Source organism: Bos indicus x Bos taurus, chromosome 6 (genome assembly GCF_003369695.1).
Source record: "Bos indicus x Bos taurus breed Angus x Brahman F1 hybrid chromosome 6, Bos_hybrid_MaternalHap_v2.0, whole genome shotgun sequence".
Classification (NCBI taxonomy): domain Eukaryota; kingdom Metazoa; phylum Chordata; class Mammalia; order Artiodactyla; family Bovidae; genus Bos; species Bos indicus x Bos taurus.
Genome location: NC_040081.1, coordinates 105,069,636 through 105,092,818, shown reverse-complemented (window position 1 = coordinate 105,092,818; position 23,183 = coordinate 105,069,636). Strand labels below are relative to the sequence as shown.

Here is a 23,183-nt window from a genome sequence, read left to right as displayed (position 1 = left end):
GAGTTCACTCAAACTCACATACATCGAGTCAGTGATGCCATCCAGACATCTCATCCTCTGTCGTCCCCTTTTCCTCCTGCCCTCAATCCCTCCCAGCATCACAGTCTTTTCCAATGAGTCAACTCTTCGCATGAGGTGACCAAAGTACAGGAGTTTCAGCTTTAGCATCATTCCTTCCAAAGAACTCCCAGGGCTGATCTCCTTCAGAATGGATTGGTTGGATCTCCTTGCAGTCCAAGGGACTCTCAAGAGTCTTCTCCAGCACCACAGTTCAAAAGCATCAATTCTTCGGTGCTCACAGTCCAACTCTCACATCCTTACATGACCACTGGAAAAACCATAGCCTTGACTAGACGGACCTTTGTTGGCAAAGTAATATCTCTGCTTTTGAACATGCTATCTAGGTTGGTCATAACTTTTCTTCCAAGGAGTACACGTCTTTTAATTTCATGGCTGCAGTCACCATCTGCAGTGATTTTGGAGCCCAAAAAATAAAGTCTGACACTGTTTCCACTGTTTCCCCATCTATTTCCCATGAAGTGATGGGACCAGATGCCATGATCTTCATTTTCTGAATGTTGAGTTTTAAGCCAACTTTTTCACTCTCCTCTTTCACCTTCATCAAGAGGCTTTTTAGTTCCTCTTCACTTTATCCATCCAGAAAAAAAAAAGGAACAAATCTCAAACCATATAAAACAAAACAAAAACAATAGAAATGGATCACAGATATAAATGCAAAAGCTAAAACTATAAAACTGCAAAAAGAAAACAATAAAACTTTTTACCTTGTGTAGGCAATGATTCTTAGCTGTGATACCAAAAGCAAACAGCCATAAAGGAAAAGTCTTAATAAACTGGATTCCAATAAAATGTTAGATTTTATCATAATCAAAACGTTCTGCTCTTTACAAAAGATTGTTAAGAAAATAAAAGGTTCCTTAAAATAATAAAAATAGAACTATCATATGATCCTGTAACTCCTGAGTATATATCTGGAGAAAACATAATTTGTAAAGGTACATGCACCCAAGTTCATTGCAGCACTATTTACAATAGCCAAGACATGGAAGCAACCTAAGTGCTTACTGACAGATGAATAGACAAAGAAGAGGTAGGGTATAAAAAGAAGGAAAGAAAGAATGCCATTTGTAACAACATGGATGGACCTAGAGATAATCATACTAAGTGCAGTAAGTCAGGCGGAGAAAGACAAACATCATATGATATCTCTTATATGTGAAGTCTAAAAGAAAAAATTATACAAATGAACTTATTTATGAAACACAAATAGACTCACAGACACAGAAGACAAACTCTTTCCCCATTGTGAAAGGGGAGGTGGGGAGGGATAAATTAGGAGTTTGAGAGTAAAACATACATATTATTATATGTAAAATAGATAACCAACCTGTACCTATTATACAGCACAGAGAATTCTACTCAATAACTTGTAAAAACCTACAATGGAAGAGGATGTAAAAGAATAGATATATATGTATAAATATATAACTGAATCGCTTTGCTCTGCAACTAAAATTAACATGACATTGTAAATCAACTGTATTTCAATAAAAGTTTTTAAAAATTAAAAACAGATATTTAGGCTTGAAACTGTCACATAATGAAAGCAAAAGTATTTTTTCCTTGAATTATTAATTTTAGCAGAACAAAATAAAAGAAGAGGCAAATCTCAGGTTGGGAGGAAATATTGAACATATATTTGACACATATTTCATATCCAAGAAATATAAATAACTTATGAAAATCAATTTTAAAAAGACTTGAATAAACACTTCACAAAATAAGAAAGATATATAAATGGCCAACGCATGCAAGAAAAGATGTTCCACACTGAGTCAACAGAGAAATAAGAACAGTTGAGGAAAGTTGCCTCTAGAGAGCCAAATTAGATGAAGATAAAAAGAAAGCTGACTGTTGTTTTCCATCATAAAATTTTAGTACTATTTGACTTTCCAAAACTGGGGAACTTTTTAAAGCAAATGTTTAAAACAAAACTTTTTAAAGTAAAACAAAACTTTTTAAAGCCGAGACCTGTCTGACTCTTAGTGACCCCATGGACTGTAGCCCACCATGCTCCTCTGCCCATGGGATTTTTCCAGGCAAGAATACTGGAGTGGGTTGCCATTTCTTTTCCAGGGAATCTACCTGACCCAAGGATTGAACCTGGGGCCTCCTGCATTGCAGGCAGACTCTTTACTGTCTGGGCCACCAGAGAGCATCCAAAGGAAACATTAATTTTTTTAAGATGAGTGTGTCCTATGAAGCCAATAGGTCATTGGCTTCGTCATTATAGGAAACACAACTTAAGCCAAATGTTCAAACCAAGAGCTCTTCATGGAAAGAATAGGAATAGACAGCTTGAAGGAGATAATGGATGTTGAGATACCCAGAAACAAGCAATACTGGGAATCTGTTACTTTGCATAGGGCCATTTGGATGAGGAAACAGAGGTGGGAGTTGTCATTGCTGGAACAGAGGAGGGAGAGCTGCAGTCATTGAAAAGTGGGTAACTGCCCGGACATGCAACACTGAAACAAGAGGAAAGCCATCCAGACCCCTCTGTGCCGCCCTCTAGTCTCCTGGCAGCCCCTCCCGTTGGTCATACCCAGTGAGAAGGCACTAGGCAGGGCAGTCCACAGGGATCAGCATCTCAGGACAGAGCGGCCACACGAGGAGGGAGACTGGGAGTGAGGACAACCAGCAAACCAGCAGCTCCACATCTCAGGTACCTCCTTGCAAAATTCTTGCACCCTGGGGAGGAGATGTACACAAAAAGATACGCATGAAGACGTTCTCTTTATATTGTCTATATTAGCAAAACATTATGTCCCCTTGGCAGAAAACTATGCAGCTCTGAAGAGGAAAGAGCTACGTGTTATCTTTCAATGTAAATGCGTCTCAAAGACAACCATATAATATTTCAGTAAGTTTTGAGAGTTCATATAATAATACCATATATTGTTCACGGGTACATATTAAAAAATAAAAGTATGAATCAAGGATGTTGTGTGTACACGTTAAACATATGACATGGAAAAGCAAACAATAATAAACTACATTTTAAGAACCTTACTAAAGAGCCTCTGGATGAAAGTGAAAAGCCATTGCTTTGACTAGACGGACTTCTGCTGGCAAAGTAATGTCTCTTCTTTTTAATATGCTGTGTAGGTTGGTCATAACTTTTCTTCCAAGGAGCAAGCGTCTTTTAATTTTATGGCTGCAGTCACCATCTGCAGTGATTTTGGAGCCCCCCAAAATAAAGTCTGTCACTGTTTCCCCATCTACTTGCCATGAAGTGATGGGACCAGATGCCATGATCTTACTTTTCTGAATGTTGAGTTTTAAGCCAACTTTTTCACTCTCCTCTTTCACTTTCATCAAGAGGCTCTTTAGTTCTTCACTTTCTGTCATAAGGGTGGTGTCATCTGCATATCTGAGGTTATTGATATTTCTCCTGTCAATCTTGATTCCAGCTTGTGCTTCCTCCAGCCCAGCGTTTCTCATGATGTACTCTGCATAGAAGTTAAATAAGCAGGGTGACAATATACAGCCTTGAGTACTCCTTTCCCAATTTAAAACAGTCTATTGTTCCATGTCCAGTTCTAACTGTTGCTTCCTGACTTGCATACAGATTTCTCAAGAGGCAGGTCAGGTGGTATGGTATTCCGTTCTCTTTAAGAATTTTCCAGAGTTTGTTGTTGGAGAAGGAAATGGCAACCCACTCCAGTACTCTTGCCTGGAAAATCCCATGGGTGGAGGAGCCTGGTAGGCTATAGTCCATGGGGTCTTGAAGAGTCAGCATGACTGAAGTGTGGCTTTGGCATAGTCAATAAAGCAGACGTAGATGCTTTTCTGGAACTCTCTTGCTTTTTCAATGATCCAGTGAACGTCAGAAGACTGCTAATTTCACACCATGCCCTCCCTGCTGGCCCAGCAGTTCCTTTGCCTCAGCCCTGCATCAAGCATGTCCTGATGGTTACTTCCTGGCAGTGCTGGGAAGAGCAAGCCATCAAGATGCTGATGCACCAATCATTAAAGAGGATGCTGACCTAGAGGGGTGAGAAGGAGTGGGAGGGAGGCTCAAGCAGGAGGGGACACATTTATACCTATGGCTGACTCATGCTGATGTATGGAGAAACCAACACAATATTGTAATTATCTTTCAATTCGAAATAAACAAAAAGAGGATGATTGATCAAATCAGTCCAATTCTGTACCACTTAAGACCAGCAAAAAAAAGCAGGGGTGGAATACATATCATATAGAAGATAAATGTCAAAACATATCTAAGAAAACTCTAGCAGAGAAAAAAAAAAGTAGTAGCGAGGGAGTGAGGAGGCAATCTTGCTTTACCAGATTTTCTAAAAACAAAAAGCCATTGTAACTAAAACAAGTTAGAAGCTCACACATAGGAAAATTGAGATGTGATAAGGATGATGTTACAAGTCAGTGGGAAAGGGTGGTTTGTTTAAATAAAGATGCTAGAACGATGCTAGTCACACAGGGAGGAAAGGTAGACCCTTCCTTTTACCTATATAAAAAATAAAGAATTTTCATGAGGATTGAAACACTTAAATATAAAAACATATAACAATAACCACTTAGAAGAAAACCTATGAAAATATTTGCATGTCCTTGGCATTTATGGCAGTGTTGTGGTGGGGGTGGGGGGAGCCTCTATGTAAAACTCAAAAAAAAAAAAAAGGAAAATGAAGAAACATTTCACTATGCAAATATTTTAAATACAACAAAAAGACAATAAGCAAAGTCAGACAACAAGGAGTAGACTTTAAAAAAACAATCTTTGAAGCACATCAATCAGATAAATAATTCCTGTGTATATATTCTATATAAATATGTTAATATTATAGTTCCCATAAATTAACAATACAAGGACAAATAGCCCACCTAAAAATAGTCAAAGGATTAAAAATAGTTGTTTTATAAAAGGAGAAATTCTGATGCACATAGATACATTAAAAAGAAGTTCAACTTCACAATTAGCAGGGACATTCTATTAAAGTAACAGTGACTTAACATTTTGCCAACAGGTGACAAAAAGTGCAGAAGAACATTACAGTGCTAGTTGGAGGGATGAGCAGGGGGTGAGTGGGACAAGCTGGCAATTCTATAAATGGTTATTAACAGTAGGCACTGGAATTACTGCCAATATTTTTGAAAATTAATTTGGCAAACTGTTAAAATTAAAAATATATGTATCCTTTTATTCACCAATTCAAGTTCTGGAAATTGATCCTATACAATTAGATTTTACAGAATGAAAAGTGTATTTACCCAAGTAGGAAGTATAAAGGGTATTTATTGAAACACTGACTGGCAAGTAATAAAGCAAAAATAAATTCAGTTCAGTTTTGTCGCTCAGTCATGTCCGACTCCTTGCGACCCCATGAATCGCAGCACCCCAGGTCTCTCTGTCCATCACCAACTCCCGGAGTTCAGACTCAACTCCATCGAGTCTGTGATGCCATCCAGCCATCTCATCTTCTGTCGTCCCCTTCTCCTCCTGCCCCCAATCCCTCCCAGCATCAGAGTCTTTCGCATAAGGTGACCAAAGTACTGGAGTTTCAGCTTCAGCATCATTCCTTCCAAAGAAATCCCAGGGCTGATCTCCTTCAGAATGGACTGGTTGGATCTCCTTGCAGTCCAAGGGACGCTCAAGAGTCTTCTCCAACACCACAGTTCAAAAGCATCAATTCTTCGGCGCTCAGCCTTCTTCACAGTCCAACTCTCACAATCCATACATGACCACTGGAAAAACCATAGCCTTGACTAGACAGACCTTTGTTGGCAAAGTAATGTCTCTGCTTTTGAATATGCTATCTAGGTTGGTCATAACTTTTCTTCCAAGGAGTAAGCGTCTTTTAATTTCATGGCTGCAGTCACCATCTGTAGTGATTTTGGAGCCCAGAAAAATAAAGTCTGCCACTGTTTCCACTGTTTCCCCATCTATTTGCCATGAAGTGATGGGACCAGATGCCATGATCTTCGTTTTCTGAATGTTGAGCTTTAAGCCAACTTTTTCACTCTCCTCTTTCACTCTCATCAAGAGGATTTTTAGTTCCTCTTCACTTTCTGCCATAAGGGTGGTGTCATCTGCATATCTGAGGTTATTGATATTTCTCCCAGCAACCTTGATTCCAGCTTGTGTTTCTTCCAGTCCAGCGTTTCTCATGATGTACTGTGCATATAAGTTAAATAAGCAGGGTGACAATATACAGCCTTGACGCACTCCTTTTCTTATTTGGAACCAGTCCGTTGTTCCATGTCCAGTTCTAACTGTTGCTTCCTAACCTGCATACAGATTTCTCAAGAGTCAGGTCAGGTGGTCTGATATTCCCATCTCTTTCAGAATTTTCCACAGTTTATTGTGATCCACACAGTCAAAGGCTTTGGCATATCAATAAAGCAGAAATAGATGTTTTTCTGGAACTCTCTTGCTTCTTCCATGATCCAGCGGATGTTGGCAATTTGGTCTCTGGTTCCTCTGCCTTTTCTAAAACCAGCTTGAACATCTAGAAGTTCATGGTTCACGTATTGCTGAAGCCTGGATTGGAGAATTTTGAGCATTACTTTACTAGCATGTGAGATGAGTGCAATTGATTGTGTGGTAGTTTGAGCATTCTTTGGCATTGCCTTTCTTTGGGATTGGAATGAAAACTGACCTTTTCCAGTCCTGTGGCCACTGCTGAGTTTTCCAAGTTTGCTGGCATATTGAGTGCAGCACTTTCACAGCATCATCTTTCAGGATTTGAAATAGCTCCACTGGAATTCCATCACCTCCACTAGCTTTGTTTATAGTGATGCTTTCTAAGGCCCACTTGACTTCACAATAAGTAAATTAAAATTCATTAATAAAAGAATGATTAGATTAACTGAAGTGTATCTAGGCTGTGGAGTATTATGCAACTATTTAGAAGATTGCTTTAGCACTTCATCAATTTTTCTACTAGAATATTTATTATAGATTGTATGTGATGAAAGCCCCTTGCAGAGAAATGAATAGAATTATTCTGTCTATAAAACAACTATATCCCACAGCATGTATCTGACTATCTTTTCATAGTATGGTTATATAAGAATGCACTAGAAGTTATTAAGATCTGTTAGAGGTGGGATAGGAATATGTTTGAGAAAGGAGAGATGGTTTTGAGACAGATGAGGAAGAAAGAGACTATAACATAAGAAATACTCTGGCATCAAAAACAAAACAAAACAAAACTCTGGTATTGTGCAAGACAAAGAGTAAACTAGAAAATTCTATAACAGCAAATGTGTAAAACTATGTATGTGCACAAGGCTAGAAGGTAACCAGGAAAAATGGGAACACTATCTTGATTGGTAACAAAAAGGGAAAAAAAGGACTTCCCTGGTGGTCTAGTGGTTAAGATTCTGCTCTTCCACTGTAAGGGACCTGGGTTCAATACCTGGTTGGAGAACTAAGATCCTACATGCCATGCAGTGTGGCCAAAACACAAAAAATATGGTGTTATCTATTTCCTCAATTTACTGACAGCAACACCTCTCTACAATGTCTCATGATATTTGCAAGTAATCACCGTTTTTCACTTTCTGAATCTCTTTTCAAAACTGCACATGATGTAAATCCCCTATCGGCTCTTAAAAAAAAAAAAACTCTAAAACCTAAAGTGCTTGCTCTCCCTCCCCACCCTACCACCCAGTCTCTTCTGCCAACACACTTAACATTTTTACAGAGTTGTTATTATGAATTTGGAGAAACTCAACTTCATTTTGAAACTGAAGTTAAAATACATTATCCATATTCCTTATAACAATCACATTTAAAATAATAGCCAAAACTGAAGTTTGTATGTAGAAAAATAAATAGCATTCTTCTTTAACAAAACTAAAATAACACAGTGAGCATCTTTTATGTACCAATGGTTTTATCATCTTTTTAATTAGTAAATAAAACATGATGTCATCTTATTTACTTTCCACAGATATCTATGGTGTTACCTGTGAAGTAGATATTATTATTCCTTACTCAGAGCTTGTGATTACAGCTCCTTCATGATTATGGCTTTAGAAACACTGTCACACCCTCTAGGAAGACCCCCTGTAGTGAAAGTTGCTCAGTCGTGTCCGACTCTTTGTGACCCCATGGACTGTGGGCAGCTGTTCCTTTCTCCAGGGGATCTTCCCAACCCAAAATCAAACCCAGGTCCCCCACATTGCAGGCAGATTCTTTACCAGCTGAGCCACAAGCGAAGCCCAAGAATACTGGAGTGGGTAACCTATCCCTTCTCCAGCAAATCTTCCAGACCCAGGAATCAAACCAGGGTCTTCTGCATTGCAGGTGGATTCTTTACCAACTGAGCTATCAGGAAAGCCCAACTAGACTCATGGGGAAAATGTTTGATGAAAATACCCTGAGACTAGAGTATATTGCATATATCTGGTGGTTCACAATCTGAAGATGAAGCCCTTCCTATGTGAGAGAAGAGTGCTTGCAGTTGCTTCCGGAAGACCCTAGCCTCTCTGCATTTGCCTTCTCTGCCCCACCACATCCCTTTACTAAAGCTCTACGTGAGTACACCCTGTGGGGCCTCGTGAGCCCTTTCATTATCCAACACTGTGCAGCCGTGACTCACACTGAAAACTCAGCTTTCAGTCAACTCACATGTGTGGAAACCAACCATGCTCCGTTCTCACACTTATTGAAAAATGGTTGTCATACTGATTAGGAATTCACCCTTTTACATGTGGTCATGAAACCGAGCAGGACCCTGTGGGACTCCTGGACACAAAGGACTTTCTGTGTCCCTTGTTTTCTTGTTAGCAGGAAATAGTCATGTACGGATGTGAGAATTGGACTATAAAGAAAGCTGAGTGCCAAAAACTTGATGCTTTTGAACTGTGGTGTTGCAGAAGGCTCTTGAGAGTCCCTTGGACAGCAAGAAGATCCAACCAGTCCATCCTAAAGGAAATCAATCCTGAATATTAATTGGAAGAACTGATGCTGAAGCTTCATGAAGCTCCAATACTTTGGCCACCTGATGCAAAGAACTGACTCATTGGAAAAGACCCTGATGCTGGGGAAGATTGAAGGCAGGAGGAGAAGGGGATGACAGAGGATGAGATGGTTGGATGACATCACCATATCAATAGACATGAGTTTGAGTAAACTCTGGGAATTGGTGATGGACAGGGAGGCCTAGCGTGCTGCAGTCCATGTCGCAAAGAGTCAAACATGACCGAGAGACTAAACTGAAGTGAGGTTTCATTCAGCATCCATGGCCTTCCCTGAGTTCCAAAGGGCCAGGTACAAATGACTGCTAAACAGGGAAGGGAGGGGAAGATGAGACAGGGGCAGAGAAGCCAAAAACAAGAAACAGTAGTGCAGCCTTGGGGCAGGGTACACAGACAATACCATCCTTATGGCAGATAGCAGAAAGGGACTGAAGAGCATCATGATGAAAGTGAAAGCAGAGAGCGAAAAAGCTGGCTTAAAGCTCAACATTCAGAAAACGAAGATTATGGCATCTGTCCCATCACTTCATGGCAAATAGATGGGGAAACAGTGGAAACAGTGGCAGATTTTATTTTCTTGGGCTCCAGAATCACTGCAGATGGTGACTGCAGCCATGAAATTAAAAGACGCTTACTCCTTGGAAGAAAAGTTATGACCAACCTAGACAGCATATTGAAAAGCAGAGACATTAGTCATTAGTCTCTCTAGTCAAAGCTATGGTCTTTCCAGTAGTCATATATGGATGTGAGAGTTGGAGTATAAAGAAAGCTGAGCACCAAAGAATTGATGTTTTTGAACTGTGGTGTTGGAGAAGACTCTTGAGAGTCCCTTAGACTGCAAGGAGACACAACCAGTCCATCCTAAAAGAAATCAATCCTGAATATTCACTGGAAGGACTGATGCTGAAGCTGAAGCTCCAATAGTTTGGCCACCTGATGTAAAGAGCTGACTCATTGTTAAAGACCCTGATGCTGTGAAAGATTGAAGGCAGGAGGAGAAAGGGACAACAGAGGATGAGGTGGTTGGATGGCATCACCGTCTTGAGGGACATGAGTTTGAGCAACTCCGGGAGTTGGTGATTGACAAGGAAGCCTGGCATGCTGCAGTCCATGGGGTTGCAAAGACTTGGACATGACTAAGTGACTGAAGTAAGACAATAAGTGTTGCAAGAGGGCATCAGAGGGCAGACACACTGAAACCATACTCACGGAAAACTAGTCAATCTAATCACACTAGGACCACAGCCTTGTCTAATTCAATGAAACTAAGTCATGCCCCTGGGGCCACCCAAAAAGGGCGGGTCATGGTGGAGAGGTCTGACACATTGTGGTCCACTGGAGAAGGGAATGGCAAACCACTTCAGTATTCTTGCCTTGAGAACCCCACGAACAGTATGACAAGGCAAAATGATAGGATACTGAAAGAGGAACTCCCCAGGTCAGTAGGCGCCCAATATGCTACTGGAGATCAGTGGAGAAATAACTCTAGAAAGAATGAAGGGATGGAGCCAAAGCAAAAACAATACCCAGCTGTGGATGTGACTGGTGATAGAAGCAAGGTCTGATGCTGAAAAGAGCAATATTGCATAGGAACCTGAAATGTCAGGTCCATGAATCAAGGCAAATTGGAAGTGGTCAAACAAGAGATGGCAAGAATGAACGTCGACATTCTAGGAATCAGCGAACTACAACGGACTGGAATGGGTGAATTTAACTCAGATGACCATTATATCTACTACTGCAGGCAGGAATCCCTCAGAAGAAATGGAGTAGCCATCATGGTCAACAAGAGAGTCCAAAATGCAGTACTTGGATGCAATCTCAAAAACGACAGAATGATCTCTGTTCATTTCCAACACAAATCATTCAATATCACAGTAATCCAAGTCTATGCCCCAACCAGTATTGCTGAAGAAGCTGAAGTTGAACGGTTCTATGAAGACCTACAAGACCTTTTAGAACTAACACCCAAAAAAGATGTCCTTTTCATTATAGGGGACTGGAATGCAAAAGTAGGAAGTCAAGAAACATCTGGAGTAACAGGCAAATTTGGCCTTGGAATATGGAATGAAGCAGGGCAAAGACTAATAGAGTTTTGCCAAGAAAATGCACTGGTCATAGCAAACACCCTCTTCCAACAACACAAGAGAAGACTCTATACATGGACATCACCAGACGGTCAACACCAAAATCAGATTGATTATATTCTTTGCAGCCAAAGATGGAAAAGCTCTATACAGTCAACAAAAACAAGACCAGGAGCTGACTGTGGCTCAGATCATGAACTCCTTATTGCCAAATTCAGACTTAAATCGAAGAAAGTAGGGACAACCGCTAGACTATTCAGGTATGACCTAAATCAAATCCCTTATGAGTATACAGTGGAAGTGAGAAATAGATTTAAGGGACTAGATCTGATAGATAGAGTGCCTGAAGAACTATGGATGGAGGTTTGTGACATTGTACAGGAGACAGGGATCAAGTCCATCCCCATGGAAAAGAAATGCAAAAAAGCAAAATGGCTGTCTGAGGAGGGCGTACAAATAGCTGTGAAAAGAAGAGAAGCGAAAAGCCAAGGAGAAAAGGAAAGATATAAGCATCTGAATGCAGAGTTCCAAAGAATAGCAAGAAGAGATAAGAAAGCCTTCCTCAGAAATCAATGCAAAGAAATATAGGAGTGGGCTCGATAAAGGACAGAAATGGTATGGACCTAACAGAAGCAGAAGATATTAAGAAGAGGTGGCAAGAATACACAGAAGAACTGTACAAAAAAGATCTTCACAACCCAGATAATCACGATGGTGTAATCACTCATCTAGAGCCAGACATCCTGGAATGTAAAGTCAAGCGGGCCTTAGAAAGCATCACTACGAACAAAGCTAGTGGAGGTGATGGAATTCCAGTGGAGCTATTTCAAATCCTGAAAGATGACGCTGTGAAAGTGCTGCACTCAATATGCCAGCAAATTTGGAAAACTCAGCAGTGGCCACAGGACTGGAAAAGGTCAGTTTCATTCCAATCCCAAAGAAAGGCAATGCCAAAGAATGCTCAAACTATCACACAATTGCACTCATCTCACACGCTAGTAAAGTAATGCTCAAAATTCTCCAATCCAGGCTTCAGCAATACGTGAACCGTGAACTTCCAGATGTTCAAGCTGGTTTTAGAAAAGGCAGAGGAACCAGAGACCAAATTGCCAACATCCACTGGATCATGGAAGAAGCAAGAGAGTTCCAGAAAAACATCTATTTCTGCTTTATTGACTACACTAAAGCCTTTGACTGTGTGGATCACAATAAACTGTGGAAAATTCTGAAAGAGATGGGAATACCAGACCACCTGACCTGACTCTTGAGAAACCTGTATGCAGGTCAGGAAGCAACAGTTAGAACTGGACATGGAACAACAGACTGGTTCCAAATAGGAAAAGGAGTGCGTCAAGGCTGTATATTGTCACCCTGCTTATTTAACTTATATGCACAGTACATCATGAGAAGCACTGGACTGGAAGAAGCACAAGCTGGAATCAAGATTGCTGGGAGAAATATCAATAACCTCAGACATGCAGATGACACCACCCTTATGGCAGAAAGTGAAGAGGAACTAAAAAGCCTCTTGATGAAAGTGAAAGAGGAGAGTGAAAAAGTTGGCTTAAAGCTCAACATTCAGAAAATGAAGATCATGGCATCTGGTCCCATCACTTCATGGCAAATAGATGGGGAAACAGTGGAAACAGTGTCAGACTTTATTTTTTTTGGGTTCCAAAATCACTGTAGATGGTGACTGCAGCCATGAAATTAAAAGACGCTTACTCCTTGGAAGAAAAGTTATGACCAACCTAGATAGCATACTCAAAAGCAGAGGCATTACTTTGCCAACAAAGGTCCATCTAGTCAGGCTATGGTTTTTCCAGTGGTCATGTATGGATGTGAGAGTTGGACTGTGAAGAGAGCTGAGCGCCAAAGAATTGATGTTTTTGTACTGTGGTGTTGGAGAAGACTCTTGAGCGTCCCTTGGACTGCAAGGAGATCCAACCAGTCCATTCTGAAGGAGATCAGCCCTGGGAGTTCTTTGGAAGGAATGATGCTAAAGCTGAAACTTCAGTACTTTGGCCACCTCATGCGAAGAGTTGACTCATTGGAACAGACTCCGATGCTGGCAGGGATTGGGGGCAGGAGGAGAAGGGGACGACAGAGGATGAGATGGCTGGATGGCATTATTGACTCGATGCCGGTGAGTCTAAGTGAACTCCAGGAGTTGGTGATGGACAGGGAGGCCTGGTGTGCTGCGATTCATGGGGTAGCAAAGAGTCGGACATGACTGAGCGACTGAACTGAACTGAACTGTCTGAACTGGGGCAGGGTCCTGGTCCCCCCTCAAGGGATCACACAATAATATTTCTGAGCCATTTTTCAGATACTGAAACCCCCACCAGGTGGGAGAAATTCACTGAATGCTGCCCACAAGCACAAAGACCCCAGGCTGGTAACCATCAGAAGGTTGATGATGCTGACTCCCAATTACCTCACCACCAACCAATCAGAAGAATGTCTATGAGCTGATCACATCCTCCTCTTTGAACCATTACTATAAATCTCCTCACTAACCCCTCCAGGTCGGGACATATGGTTTTGAGTGCACTTAGCCCTGTGCCTCCTGGCAAAGCAATAAAGCTATTCTTTTCTACTGCACCCAAAACTCTGTCTCCGAGATTCAATTCAGTACCGGGGTACAGAGGCTGAACTTCAGTTACAGTCATATCTTTCAAGGGGTGGTTCCCTCCTCATGTTCAAACTGCAGGTCTTGGCCAGAACCAGCCACAGAATTTACAGAGTCCAACACAAAATAAAAATGAGATCTAATTTTTCAAAAGTTAAGAAAGATTTCAAAATGGTGACAGCACAGCATTAAACCAAGTGCAACACCCTTGTGAACACAGGCTCCTGTATGACTGCACAGGTCACTGGCACCTGAAGGAACCTCTGGTCCTGATCAAACTACAACCAGGGATGCCATTCAATTGCAAGACGTGAAAAGACATCTTCCTGGAAGCTTTTTCTCACTAGCAAGAGCTATACCGTCCTGTATAGAGTCCTGCTCTCTTCCCTGTGATCTCTGTGCTGCCTGGAATAGGTTCTTAGACCTCTTCCAGTAGCCTGAGGATAACACTGCTACACCAAAGATGGCAGCAAGTAGAGATGGACAGAACCATGCCCTCCAGTTCAGTCACTCAGTCGTGTCCGACTCTTTGCAACCCCATGCACACCAGGCTTCCCTGTCCATCACCAACCCCCAGAGCTTGCTCAAACTCATGTGCATCAAGATGGTGATGCCATCCAACCATCTCCTCCTCTGTCATCCCCTTCTCCTCCTGCCTTCAATCTTTCCCAGCATCAGGGTCTTTCCAAAGGAATCAGTTCTTCGCATCAGGTGGCCCAAAGTATTGGAGCTTCATGAAGCTTCAGCATCAGTCCTTCCAACGAATGTTCAGGACTGATTTCCTTTAGACTGACTAGTTGGATCTCCTTGCAGTCCAAGGGACGCTCAAGAGTCTTCTCCAACACCACAGTTTAAAAGCATCAATTCTTTGGCGCTCAGCTCTCTTCACAGTCCAACTCTCACATCCATACATGACCACTGGAAAGACCATAGCTTTGTCTATAGGTACCTTTGTCAGTAAAGTGATGTCTCTGCTTTTTTAACATGCTATCTAGGTTGGTCATAGCTTTTCTTCCAAGGAGCAAGCACCTTTTAATTTCATGGCTGCAGTCACCATCTGCAGTGATTTTGGAACCCAAGAAAATAAAATCTGCCACTGTTTCCATTTTCCCCTCATCTATTTGCCATGAAGCAATGCGACCAGATGCCATAATCTTCGTTTTTTGAACGTTGAGCTTTAAGCCTATTTTTTTCACTCTCTTTCCCATTCATCAAGAGGCTCTTTAGTTCCTCTTCACTTTCTGCCATAAGGGTGGTGTCATCTACATATCTGAAGTTATCAATATTTCTCCTGGAAATCTTGATTCCATACTGTGCTTTACCCAGCCCAGCATTTTGCATAATGTACTCTGCATAGAAGTTAACTAAGTAGGGTGACAATATACAGCTTTGATGTACTCCTTTCCCAATTTTGAACCAGTTCTGTTGTTTAAAGTCCAGTTCTAACAGTTGCTTCTTGACCTGCATACAGGTTCCTCAAGAGGCAGGTAAAGTGTTATGATATTCCCATCTGTTGAAGAATTTTCCACAATTTGTTGTGATCCACACAGTCAAAGGCTTTAGTGTAGTCAATGAAGCAGATGTTTTTCCTAAAGCTTTTCCTAGAGTCAGTCTTTAACCCTGTGACCATCCAACTCCTAGGAATTGATTACAGGGCACAGTGCACCTTAGGGTGAATTCTCCAGCCTTCATCCTTTCTCACTTCTCTGATCTTTTCTCTCAAGTCTCCAGAACCTTGAATTCCTAGGAGGAACATCATTGTGCAGAAGAAATCAACTCTCAGCTTTATGTAAGGAAAGTGAGGTCCCAAAGTCAAGGTTTGGAATTTTCTTTTCCCTAACAAAGACAGTTTTTCCCCAAGAGGATTTCTAGTCGCAGTCATTGCAGGAATGTTTCCAGCGTTAACTTATTTACTCTATGAGGTTTCTGAACAAAGTGGAAAAATAAAATCTGGGGGCTATAATCCTCATATTTGTATTCTCAGTACACAAAAGTGAGCAAAATAAAAATCCCTCCGTTCAGCTTCTACAATAAAAAAAAAAAAAAAAAGTGAGCAAAATAAAAACGATGCTTGTTCTCTCTCCCCTGCCTTGACAACTGACAACACATCAACCAGCGGCTGCTTTGCCATCTTGGTTTCCAGACTAAAAACGTCAAAGAGCCCAGTCCTCGGCTAATTGAAGTCTGCTGGCTCGTGGTAAAGAATCCGCCTGCCAATGCAGGAGACATGGGCTCCATTCCTGACCTGGGAAGATACCCTGAGGAAGGAAATAGCAACCCACTCCACTATTCTTGCCTGGGAAATCCTATAGACAGAGGAGCCTGGCAGGCTACAGTGCGTGGGGTCACAAAGAGTCAGACACAACTGAGAGACAGAACAACGTGTAAGTGCAAAGTAAACCTCCGTCTTTTTAAGCCACTGAGATTTGGGAGTTATTACCAGAGTGTAAACTAGCTTATTCTAATTGATGCAGTAATCAAATCATCTATGCTGCTCAATATGAGCATCACTTTAAGTCTTTTACAAAAGTTAACTAACTCATCTCATTCTCATATGAAGCGATACTATTATTAATTCTGTAATTTTCCCAGATGAGAGAATTCAGAGATGAAAGACTGGATCAGTAAGTAAATGTCAATACTCGCATTTGGGAATTCCACCTCTGCTTCTGCTCTGGTCACCCGGACCACAGCTTTTTTCTCTTGAATTAATAAATAACAACTCAACTATTATGGGTGCCTGTTAAGTGCCAGACTCTCAGCCTTGGGCACTGGGAATACGAGGGTGAATGAAACAACTTATTTGGTAGTGTAGTAGAATGAAAGGACTCGAGTAAAAGAATAAAAAACGAATTCAGTTCATCTACGAAGAACGCAAAACACAGAAACGATAGAGGGAAGGTGACAGTCTCGTGAGATGAAATGGTAAGAAACAAGGTAGTTTTTGAGTTGAAATTAAGAGAGATGAGAGATGTCCCGGGTAGAGCGAACAAGGCAAGGGTCTTGGGAAAGAAGCTGATGCACAGGCGATGCAGAGGGAGGAAATCTGGTGAGAGATGCTGTTGGAGCCTGTATAGAACTTGGAGGCTCCTGCGAGGACTCTGCAGCTGGGGAGTGAGTCAACTCCATCTACTTGTTCCAGCAGCACTCTTTGACACTGGAGATGATGAGTGCAAGCTGGAGGGGAGACAAGAGGCGCCCGCAGACGACTGGGGCTGTCGCGGGGAAGGACCGGCTCATCCTTCACCTCCATGCTATTATCCATTTTGAAAATCCAAGCGTTTACCGCGCGTGGCTAGAACGCAGCCCAAGCCCCGAGCGACCATCCGCCGCGTCTGAGCAGAGCCCACTAAAACTCCTTTATCTCGTTCTGCGGATCACGCACTCGGGCGCTGCAGGCCTGCCCGAGGGCTCTAAACGTTCCAAATGCTCCTCTTGCTTTCGGTACCCATCCCCTCCCTTCTTGGGGACCCGCCCGCCTCTGCGCCTTGCTTTGCCTAAGGCTGATCTAGGCCGAGGACGCTGGAGACTCTGCCCGGCTCGGTCTTGGAAGCCGGGCCTGTTTTGTGCTTTATGCCAACGACCAGCAAAACAGCCGGGACGCGTGTCCTGGTGGAACTTACAGCCCAGAAGCGGCCACGCACACTTACTAGAGTCTCACAAAATGGGGGGTATTGGGGGAGTGGAGGGCTCATCCGGAATCCCTTTAACCTCACGCCTTCTGGATCTTGCAGGGCGACATCTGCATTTGTTCAAATGCAAAAGTTGCAAATGTGCCCAACGTAGGAGCGCAACTAAGGCCTCGGTAAGGCCCGGCGGCGCCTAGCGTTACTCCCCGTCCTCGGTGATCTGGCCAGCGCCGCGAGTCCATCAGCCCCCGACCTTCCTGTTCCCGCCATACGAGAAAAACAAAAGCAAAGCAGCACAGAAAGATTTCTCTCAGAAGCGCATCAGAAGGAGGGTCCGGGCGCGGGCTGGGGGCTACCGCGGGCTTGCAGCCCTGACGTCCGGGAGAGCGCGGACCCGTGGGTGCACCGGCGCGGGGTAGAGCTCTACACGCGCAGAGCCGCCCGGACCGCCGCGCAGCGACGCCACAGGCCGCCGGGGGTACTGCAGCGCGCGGCGCTCTCGGGTGGGGCGAGGCGGGGCTGGGCGACGTCCGGGCGGCCTCCTATGGCTCTACGGGCCGCGCATGCCCGGTGCGCTGCTTTCGGCTCCCGGCAAGGACCTACCGCTCCGTCCGGCGGCTCCCGGGGGGCGCCGCATAGCCGCGCGGGGTAGGCACCGTCCCCTTGAGGCGCATCCGATGGCTGGAACCGGAGCGTGACCCCTGGTGCCCACCTCCGTCCCGCAACCTCCACCGAAGGTTGCCCAAGTTACTGCCTTGTTAAGTTGAGAAAAGCCTCAGAGACCAGCAGTAACTTGCCCAAGGCCACACAGCCGAGGCACAAACGAGTAATGGGGTCCAGGATTCCACTCTGCAGCCTCCACTCCCTGTGCCCCGGGACTGGGAGGATAAACTGGATTTCCATATGTGTGCCGTGGTGTCGCAAAGATTCAGATACGACTTACTGACCGCGCACGCACTCTTGGGCACCTTGGGCGAGGAGGCCTTTGTCCCACTTCACAGAGGAGCAAACCCAAACTACGTACGGCTCCAAGTTCCTGGACATTTTTGAAATATTTCGAAATATTAAAAAAAACAAGTCGCTTCCCGGGGGTTCTCCCGTTTATGCACGGGCCTTTAAGTGCCTGGGATTTACGAGTCTTTGTCCTCACCCCTCCTCCCCAAACACTCGCAGGAAGTTCCCGACCTGGCTGTTAGAGACCTGGCCCTTTTCCAAGGCACAGCAGTGTCAGTACTTTCCTTTGAGACCCAAGATCCTCACTGGCAGAATCTCCGTCAACGGCTCCCTAAGAGAACACGGTTTGTAAGCGCCTAGGTTGACCTACGTTTACACTGCGCTTCGCAGGATTTCTACCCACGCTTTTCTCTATGAATAAAGCGAGCTCTCTTTCCTCTTCCTGTGCTAGATGCTACTCACGATTTAGAGCTCAGCTTCGGAGTTCCCTTCCCAGAGCCTTTCAGATCATCCTTTCACTCGCTTTGCACACTCTGCCAGATTACTCTACCCAGTTTTATCTTCCCCCAGCTTCTGCGTGGGTGCTCAGTCTCTCCAGTCCTGTCTGACTCTCTGCGACCTTATGGACTGCAGCCCGTCAGGCTCCTCTGTCCATGGAATTCTCCAGGAAAGAACACTGGAGTGGGTTGCCATGCCCTCCTCCAGGGGATCTTCCCCACCCTGGGATTGAACCCGAGTCTCTTCTGTCTCCTGCATTGGCAGGCATGTTCTTTACCACTAATGCCACCTGGGATGCCCCCCACCCCACTTCTAGCATTGCTTAATATTAATCATATATTCCATTAACTGTGTAAGATCTACAACTCCCAACAAAATGAATGCTCCCTGAAAGTAGAGCCTTATCTTGTTCCTCTGACCTCAGACCTAGCCTGCACCTGCACTAAACAGGCACTCAAGGAATGCTTGTTGAATAGATATATAAGCTCCCAGCCCTTACGCTCAATGCCTTATCTTGTTCACATGTCTTCCCTCCTCTCTCATATGTTAGGCAACTATATACGGGAGCTTGTATTAACTGTAAAAAATAGAAAATTATCCTATCAGGGTCTGGAAGTGAGCAGTCAGCAGAGCCTCGGTCCCTCTAAAATCTATAGGAGACAACCACCCCCCCCCCTTTTTTTTTTCAGCTTCTGATAGCCCTAGGCATTCCGTGGCTTCTAGCAGCATAACCCCAATCCAGGCTTGTCCTGACCTGGCCCTCTGCTCCCTAGATGTCTGTGTCCTCACATGATCTCTGAATCTCTTCTCCTCTTCTTTTAAAGACACCAGTCATATTGGACTGCAGCCCTCCTAAAGAAGGATTTCACCTTAACTACCTCTGTAATGACCCTATTTCCAAAGAAGTTCGCATTCACAGGAGTGAATTCCCATTCTCATTTACTGGGCTTTAATACCATTTGAGGGGGCATAACTCAACCTATAACAGAGGTGATCCATGGAACACTGAAAAGAAACTGGCCAACTAAGCTGGAGGGTGGAGGAAGAAGACAGGAAGGGCAGCCATAAAGTATAAGAAATGTGCACTGGCTGACCATCCAACATTTCTGGGTAAACTCTCCTGCATCAAAAGACCTCTAGGGGACAACACTTCAAATTTAAGGGTTTCCACAAGAGTGGTTTCTACCCCAGCTTGGCCCCTTTCCAGGTGATAAATACCCAATTTCCAGACCCTCCACAAAGCATTTTATCTCACTGTATAATAACTGGGCTCCTGAGAAATATAAACCTATCAGGGACTATGCTGAGCCTTGACCTGCCTTCTCTTTTTAAAGTTGACAATTGCTTGTGAGTAGGACCTATTCACTGAATGTTACAGGAGAAACTGAGGTTCATCCAGGTTAGGGAGCAGGCTCAAAGCTGTGTATATAACCAGCTCTAACTCCAGAGAAAATTCCAGGAAACCCAGAGGTACTCTTTGTCAGTTCTATGTGACTCAAGGGGGCAGAACTGTAACGCATGAGTGTGTGTTACACAGAGAAACAATGATTTGGGCTAAATTACAGGAAAAAATTATCTAACACTTATACTTAACAGTTTTTCCTGATTTGGCTTCTTTTGCCATCAGAGATTTCCAGGTTATTGCCATTTTAGATCCTTCAATTCTCTTCTGAAACCCAGCCCACTCTTCAGGGTGACTTTGAGCTATCTATTCCATTCTCTCTGATACGAACTGGCCATAAATGTGTTTTTCCAAGAAGAGGTTCACTAGCTTCTCAGTCCTAAGAGATAGAGGACCGGGAAGCACCCTTGTCAGCAATGACTCTGGCAGTGCAGAACAAGAATTACAGCTGCTGCTGGTGATCCACCTCTGGTTTGCCATTCTCTCTGCCAATTCTTGCTATTTCAATGGTGGGCATTTTTGCCTGCTACTGGTCCTGTCATCCTGAACAGCACTTCTCCGTGTGGAACAAGTCCCAGCCCTGCCGGCCAACGTCCTTGAACCTGGCCTCCAACAGGAAGTTGCTGGAAACCAGTCTTGCTCCATCCGGAGACTTGAAATTAATTTTGGTTGTTTTTCCTGAACAAACTTCGCTTTCGGGTGACTCTACTCCCCCTTCCCCATCTGTTCCTAATTAGGAGAAACTGTCTTTTGTAGAGAGCAACATCGGAGTCAGTGATTATGGAGACTCTAGCAAAACAGTCCCTCTTCTTTCCTTGGGGAGGCGTGGTTCTATTCGAGGTATAGCTTCCTTCTGGAAGGTCAGAAGTGCAGGAGAGAGTAGTTCTCCCCACCCCACCCCACCCCCACCCCCGAAAAGATCCCTGGACTTCAAAGCAACAGGAGAAAACGCTGGCATGGCAAACTCCATCTCCAGGTTCTTCCACGATCACTGTCCCGTCTGACTCTCAAAACAACCTACATAATAAAAATAAGGTTCTGGGCTTCAGGCCTTAGGAAGCATCACTACGAACAAAGCTAGTGGAGATGATGGAATTTCAGTGGAGCTAGTTCAAATCCTAAAAGATGATGCTGTGAAAGTGCTGCACTCAATATGCCAGCAAATTTGGAAAACTCAGTAGTGGCCACAGGACTGGAAAAGGTCAGTTTTCATTCCAATCCCAAAGAAAGGCAATGCCAAAGAATGCTCAAACTGCCACACAATTGCACTCATCTCACACGCTTGTAAAGTAATGCTCAAAATTCTCCAAGCCAGGCTTCAGCAATACGTGAACTGTAAACTTCCAGATGTTCAAGCTGGTTTTAGAAAAGGCAGAGGAACCAGGGATCTGCTGGATCATCAAAAAAGCAAGAGAGTTCCAGAAAAACATCTATTTCTGCTTTATTGACTATGCCAAAGCCTTTGACCGTGTGGATCACAATAAACTGTGGAAAATTCTGAAGGGGATGGGAATAACAGGCCACCTGACCTGCCTCTTGAGAAACCTATATGCAGGTCAGGAAGCAACAGTTAGAACTGGACATGGAACAACACTGGTTACAAACAGGAACAGGAATATGTCAAGGCTGTATATTGTCACCTTACTTATTTAACTTATACGCAGAGTACATCATGAGAAACCCTGGGCTGGAAGAAGCACAAGCTGGAATCAAGATTGCCAGGAGAAATATCAATAACCTCAGATATGCAGATACCACCACCCTTATGGCAGAAAGTGAAGAAGAACTAAAGAGCCTCTTGAAAGTGAAAGAGGAGAGAGAAAAAGTTGGCTTAAAGCTTAACATTCAGAAAACTAAGATCATGGCAACTGGTCCCATCACTTCATGGGAAATAGATGGGAAAACATTGGAATCAGTGGCCAACTTTATTTTGGGGGGCTCCAAAATCACTGCAGATGGTGACTGCAGCCATGAAATTAAAAGACGCTTACTCCTTGGAAGAAAGGTTGTGACCAACCTAGACAGCACATTAAAAAGCAGAGACACTACTTTGCCAACAAAGGTCCCTCTTGTCAAGGCTATGGTTTTTCCAGTAGTCATGTATGGATGTGAGAGTTGGACTTTAAAGAAAGCTGAGCGCCTAAGAATTGATGCTTTTGAACTGTGGTGTTGGAAAAGACTCTTGAGAATCCCTTGGACTGCAAGGAGATCCAACCAGTCCATCCTAAAGGACATCAGTCCTGGGTGTTCATTGAAAGGACTGATGTTTAAGCTGAAACTCCAATACTTTGGCCACCTGATGCGAAGAGCTGACTCATTTGAAAAGACTCTGATGCTGGGAAAGATTGAGGGCAGGAGGACAAGGGGACAACAGAGGATGAGATGGTTGGATGGCATCACTGACTCGATGGACATTAGTTTGGGTAAACTCCGGGAGTTGGTGATGGACTGGGACGCCTGGCTTGCTGCAGTCCACGGGGTCGCAAAGAGTTGGACACGACTGAGCGACTGAACTGAAACTGAAACTGGGTTTCAGGTCTGATGTTCCCCATCTTTGGAAAAGCAAATACCGAGACTCCGAGAGGTCCAGGGACTTCTTCGTCCAAGGTCCCGCGGCGAGGATGTAAAGAAGTTTCGAGAGTCGGGATTCGAACCTGGGTCTTCCAAGGCTAGTTTCTTCACGGCGGCTTTCAAGAAAGAGAGACACAGAGAGAGAGAATTTGGAAGGCTGAAGACGGGAGCTCCTTTGCTGCTCCTGGACTTGAAGCTCCACGAGGGCAGGGAGCAAAGGCCTTCTTCCTCTGGGCCCACGACCGCTAGGCTTGGGCCAACGATGTAGAAGCGCGACCGGGTGTCCTTTGGCGGGGGCGGGCCGCTCCCGGGGCCCAGCGTGATACCGCACCGCAGTGGATGTAGATGTTCTCAGGGCGAACGCTGAGCTCAGCTGC

General features: G+C 43.9%; 1 protein-coding gene across 1 annotated transcript in view; it reads right to left on the bottom strand.

Annotated features, from left to right (window-relative positions):
• Positions 1 to 1,692: 1,692 nt before the first annotated feature.
• Positions 1,693 to 23,183, bottom strand: part of LOC113894656 — a 29,043-nt gene continuing 7,552 nt past the window's right edge. The window contains exons 5-6 of the mRNA XM_027545317.1: positions 22,806 to 22,922; positions 1,693 to 2,772 (exon numbers count right to left, since the gene is read on the bottom strand). Of these exons, the coding sequence (XP_027401118.1) occupies positions 2,672 to 2,772; positions 22,806 to 22,922 (218 nt within the window). The 3' untranslated portion in view covers positions 1,693 to 2,671. The remainder of the gene's footprint in view (positions 2,773 to 22,805; positions 22,923 to 23,183) is intronic.